The sequence below is a fragment of the Myxocyprinus asiaticus genome, chromosome 14, assembly GCF_019703515.2.
Source record: "Myxocyprinus asiaticus isolate MX2 ecotype Aquarium Trade chromosome 14, UBuf_Myxa_2, whole genome shotgun sequence".
Taxonomy (NCBI): domain Eukaryota; kingdom Metazoa; phylum Chordata; class Actinopteri; order Cypriniformes; family Catostomidae; genus Myxocyprinus; species Myxocyprinus asiaticus.
In genome coordinates this window covers 3,648,071-3,654,070 of record NC_059357.1, presented here as the reverse complement: position 1 = coordinate 3,654,070, position 6,000 = coordinate 3,648,071, and the positions used below count along the sequence as shown (strand labels likewise).

General features: G+C 35.3%; 1 protein-coding gene across 1 annotated transcript in view; it reads left to right on the top strand.

The window, feature by feature from the left end:
* The first annotated feature begins 271 nt into the window (after positions 1-271).
* The window catches only part of LOC127451480 (uncharacterized), a 28,445-nt gene continuing 22,716 nt past the window's right edge, over positions 272-6,000 (top strand). Inside the window, exons 1-6 of the mRNA XM_051716212.1 lie at positions 272-537; positions 881-1,043; positions 3,974-4,123; positions 4,206-4,366; positions 4,573-4,752; positions 5,550-5,691. Coding sequence (XP_051572172.1) covers positions 331-537; positions 881-1,043; positions 3,974-4,123; positions 4,206-4,366; positions 4,573-4,752; positions 5,550-5,691 — 1,003 coding nt within the window. The 5' untranslated portion in view covers positions 272-330. The remainder of the gene's footprint in view (positions 538-880; positions 1,044-3,973; positions 4,124-4,205; positions 4,367-4,572; positions 4,753-5,549; positions 5,692-6,000) is intronic.

Sequence of the window (6,000 nt, the reverse complement as noted above, 5' to 3'; positions counted from 1 at the left end):
GAAAACTAGTTTGAATCTCCATCAATGGAGAAAGATTGCTGTTGCCAACATAATGTAGTAGTTGTGGCAGCAAGGACTAATTGAAGTTCAGCCAAACCTTGAGCCTTTGTTTGAGCAGTCTGACAAGTCTAACAACTTCTTGCTGAACTAAATTTAGGGCAGGGTGACCTGTTAGTCTGAATAGATAAGAGTGATTTCCATATGTTTACTGTTTCAACTTAAAGCCCCTCCTGCGACTTGGTTACAAATTACACAAGAGCAAGAATGTGACTCAAATCAGACCTTTACTGGGGTTTTACCTGAAAACGTGTATGCTAGATCTCTCTGACTATGGCTTTTATGGAAGTGATTCTCTTGCAGGGTTTCAGCACAGGTGCTTTACTTGGGTTTTTGCTGCTGCTTGTGGTTGTTTATTTACAATTGTCTGGGTCCAGCTCTCAGGATGAGGGAAAAGAACCTCCTGGACCCAAACCACTGCCACTGCTGGGGAACCTACTCATGCTTGACCTCAAGAAAACCTATGTGAGCCTCTGCGATGTGAGTATGCATGCAAAAATTCATCATTATAATAAATTGTTCAGTATTTGACCTAATGTGTTACTTTCTTGCGTAATGTTCTCACAAACATGCTTAGATAAACTGATAGATCAGGGGTCGGCAACCTTTTTGACATGGAGTGCCATTTTTTTTTATACCCCCCCAATAATCAAAACATGTAAGTACAACCCCCCCAATATTTATACCATGATTAATGGAAACAAGTAAATGCTTCACGCTGCAACCCCACCCTGAGGTCTAAGGTCACTCTTACAAGTGTCATTTTGCAGATTATATTTAAAATAGCTGTTAATGGCTTTCCCTGTTCTATTCTGCCTTACAGCTCTCAAAACAATATGGATCAGTTTTCACTGTGCACTTCGGCCCCAAAAAGGTTGTTGTGTTAGCGGGATACAAGACCGTCAAGCAGGCACTTGTGAACCTTTCAGATGAATTTGGAGACCGAGATATTACCCCCATTTTCCATGATTTCAATAAGGGACTTGGTAAGAATTCAGTCTTCAGCTTTAACATTTTCCAATAATTAGGCATATTTAATAAACATACATCATGCAAATAATGTCAAACTAATCCAGCGCTTACACTTACTGTTCCACAAGTTCCAAACATTTTTTTAGTTAGTTGAAAGTATATACAGCTCTGGAAAAAATAAGAGACAACTCCAAATGTTTCTTAAATCAGCATCTCTGCATGTATGGCAACCATTCCATTCCAGTGTCTGTTGAATTCCTGCTGGATTATTTGCACCAGGAGTGGCATAAAGTCACCCAACAGCAATGTGAAAGACTGGTGGAGAGCACGCTAAGACGCATGAAAGCTGTGATTGGAAATCATTACCATAACCAACATTTGGTTATTTCACCAAATATTGATTAAAACATTAATATGTGGTGGAGTGGTGGTGGTGTAGTGGACTAAAGCACTGAACTGGTAAGCAAAAAGTTGTTGGTTCAATCCCCACAGCCATCACCATTGTGTCCTTGAGTAAGGCACTTAACTCCAGGTTGCTCCATGGGGATTGTCCCTGTAATAAGTGCACTGTAAGTCACTTTGGATAAAAGCGTCTGCCATAAATGTAATATTGTGATGTTTAAAATTGAATATGAACTTGTTTTCTTTGCATTATTCGAAGTCTGAAAACACGGCATCTTTTTTGTTATTTTGACCAGTTGTCATTTTCTGCAAATAAATGCTCTAAATGACAATATTTCTATTTGGAATTTGGGAGAAATGTTGTCAGTATTTAATAGAATAAAACAAAAATGTTCATTTCACTCAAACACATACCTATAAATAGTAAATCCAAAGAAACTGACCATTTGGAGTGGTCTCTTATTTTCCAGAGCTGTACTATATAAATAATTACTATACGCACATATACATTATAACTTCATTGTTAAAAAGTACCTTAGGGACCCACTTAATATTAGGAGTCTTTAAAAGTGCTGTAAGCGATTATTTTCACAGAAATGTGTGCAAAATGTTTTCCTACTCCCTGTAAATTATTAATGAAATAAGTGTCCTGAGATATCTCTGCGATAGGTCATTGTGACAACTGTAGACTCTGTAAACAGCCAACCAAAATGTTGGTTGAGGGTGATATTTTACTACTATCATTTTTAACAACTGTTTCTGCTCTCAATAAAGCTCATTTTGGTATCTTTGGAGTTCGGGGTTTTGTAAAGAGGGGGCGTGGCTCTACTTGTGGAAGTAGAACTGCAGAAATCACTTACAGCACTTTAAACTACTATGTAATTTAGCATTTGATACAATGTACTTATTATGTACATATGTGTTGTTGCATTTTACTTTCATTGAAATGATCATTTGCAATTACATCTGTAGTGTAATAACCTAGTCCCTAACCCTAACCCCTAACCCTAACCCCTAGTCCTAAACCTATCCTTATCTCAACCTCAGTAGCAGAAAAAGATTTTGCAGAACAGCATGTAGTTACACAATAAAGACATTGTAATGTATGCACTTTCATACAAAGTGGCACATATACAGTATATATTTAACATGACCCATGGCATTTCAACAGAATTGTCTTCAGAAAACTACCTTGAAATACCATGTAAATACTATGGTATATTAATATGGTAATCGTTCAATACCATGGCATATCAAAGCCTACAAAAACTGTTCACCCTCTTGTACTATTTGTTTTACAGCAAATAAATTTTTTTACATTTTTTTTTATTTATTTTTTTGTCACTCATCAACAGAAAATAATATTTACTCAAAGTGAAAACATGACCTTAACCCTTGTGTTGTGTTCGTTTTGTGCCAACACATTTTGTGTTTCCGTGAAAAAGACCGGCCCTAAGATTGTTTATAAATCTCTCATATTGCATATATTATCACAAGATAGTTTTATCAACTACTACTTTTTTCTTTTTTTTTTCTATTATGACAGGTTTTGATCAACAATTTTTTTCCTTTTTTTTTTTTTTATTATGACAGGTTTTGATATCCTTTTTTTAACATATTTAAAAATATATATTTTTACTGATAGAATGATTCATTGAACTGAGCTATATAGTATAGCATATCTTTACTCTATATAGTATGTAAAGATGATAACAATGTAAACTGGTGCGTAGGTGTAATTCTTTTTTATTTTTTATTTTTTTATTCTGTTAAAATGATGGGTAGCATTTGATTGCGTACTCACTGCACTCATGCTGTCCGTGGGTACTGAACTAATTTTGTGCCATAACTAAACAAATAAATGGAACGTTTTGCAAACAAACACAATCTGCTTCACAAAGATAATCTCGACTCTCAAACAAATAGAAAGCGATTTGCAAATAAAATGGGCAATTTCAGAAAAAACTAAGGGTAGTTGTCGTGTACCACAGTCTTAATAAATGTGCCATTTTTTTTAACAAATATATAAAATGTTTGTTTTATGCGAGGCTACATCATATTTCACAAATAAATATATTTTACAAATTGCGCATGATCATTCGACAAAATCCAGTTTGAACAAATGCATACCACTTATTAGTCACATGACGTTTTGGCAAATCCACCAGTGCAGATTTTATCACACATGGGCATCTTTCAAAATAGTAGATGGCACTGTGCGTGCACACACTACATTTTTTGTTATTTCTAGACAATATCTAGATCATTTCTAGTGTCATGAATAACATAATTTTCTAGAAAATGAAAACTTAAGGTAGTGAATACTTTTTATAGGCACTGTACTATGGTTTTACAATCTAAAACCATTACTGTACCACCATACAGTTGCAGTACTTTTTCTCAGTGAATTTCTTCAGGACTTGGTGACACAAGGGTTCAGATGAAAGATTCAGTAATTCAAAATTCCCAAATCATAATTTCAAACTGCTGGGATTACAGTCAGATATCCACTTTGACTTATGATTAAATGATTCCATTGTAGGGATTGTATTTTCCAATGGTGAAAACTGGAGACAAATGAGACGCTTTGCTCTCTCAAATCTGCGAGACTTTGGAATGGGGAAGAGAGGAAGTGAAGAGAAAATAATTGAAGAATCAAAGTATTTAAGAGAGGAATTTGAGAAGTTTGAAGGTAGTACTGCAAACTACAAGGACAAGAATTGTGATTTGACTGAAACTGAATTAAGTACTAACATAGAATCACCCCTCTGCAGGAAAACCGTTTGATACAAGTCTGCCTGTGAGCCTTGCTATTTCAAACATAATCTTATCGATTGTCTATGGTAACAGATTTGAGTACAGCAACCCTCAGTTACATGAAATGGTTCAACGAGCATACGAAAACATGAAAATGGTTGGCTCAGCTTCAGTCCAGGTACACATCCTGTATACATCCTCAAATTGTTCATATGTACACTACTAGTTATTTAGCAAATGTTTTTTTAGATATTCAAGAAGTACATCATTACAGTTATACAAGGTTTATTATTATAAATAATTAGTTTATTGTTTATCGTAATGTTAGATTTGAGTACATTGTTCAGTGTTACATTATGATTCTTTTTCATTTTGATCATTTAGCTCTACAACCTGTTTCCTTGGCTTTGTCCTTTTGTGAAGAATCAAAAACAGATTGTGAACAACCTCAAGAATAACTTTAAAGAAAGTGAGAAACTCACAAAACGCCTGCTAAAGACTTTAAACCCTCAGGATCCCAGAGGATTTGCTGATTCTTTTCTTATTCGACAGCAGAACGATGAGGTACTCTACGTACACACTGAAGCTAAATTTGGTTGTGGCAACCACTTCTAAAGTAAATATGTTATCACTTCCAAAACTTTTTATATTTAATACAATTTAAAATTGATCAACAGCCCTGACTACCCTTTTCATTTTTGCAAATTGTAAACTCTACCCACAGGAATTATGATGGTATTTAGCCCTGCCTCAAAAGGAGGATTTAGACAAATTTATATATATATTTCTTAAAAGGAAAGTTCACCCAAAAATTTAAATTCTCTCATCATTGTCTCATCTTCTTGCCGTGACTTTCTTTCATCTGCTGAACACAAACGAAAATTTTTAGAAGAATGTGTCAGCTCTGTAGGTCCATACAATGCAAGTGAATGGTGACCAGAACTTTAAAGGTCCAAAAAGCACATAAAGGCAGAATAAAAGTAATCCATATGACTCCAGTGGTTTAATTTATATCTTCAGAAGCGATATAAGTAAGTGAGAAACAGATCAATATTTAAGTCCTTTTTTGCTATAAATCTCCACTTTCACTTTCACATTCTTCTTCTTTTCTTTTCTTTTTGGTGATTCACATTTTTCGTGGATATCACCACCTACTGTGCAGGGAGATGAATATATAGTAAAAAAAAAAAGGACTTTAACCAATCACATCATATTGGTCTGTTGAACTGAGTTTTACCTTTTTGTATATTTGTAGTAATTGGTAGTTATAAGAAAAGGAACTTTAACAAGCATTTTTAATGCTGTATTATTGCTACCCATTATGACACTTATTCTGGATGTCACTATCACGATTTGTGCAGGAATCTGGTGTAAAAGAGACTCCTTTCCATACAAAGAATCTATTTTATACAATTAATAACCTGTTTACTGCCGGTACTGACACCACAACAACAACACTACGCTGGAGTCTTCTGCTAATGGCCAAATATCCTGAAATACAAGGTATGGCTGCAAATGTTAATGTTAATGAATGCATATAAATATTAAAACATCCTGTGTGAATGAAGCATTAGAGTTCTATCAGAAAAGAGTCAGGATTCTTGGGATTAATACGGACACAGGGCTGAAATATCATTTGGTGTAAGCCCTGTCCTATGGTTCAGCGCTTGGATACTTGCTTGAACTGTCAGAACCTGCCGGAAGCGATGATGGCAGGAGAGCGGAGCTTACTCCCGCCCAGGATGGGACCTAAACTGGTGGTGATGGGGGGGGGGGGGGTGAAAACAACGGAAGTTTGGCAACAATGAGAGA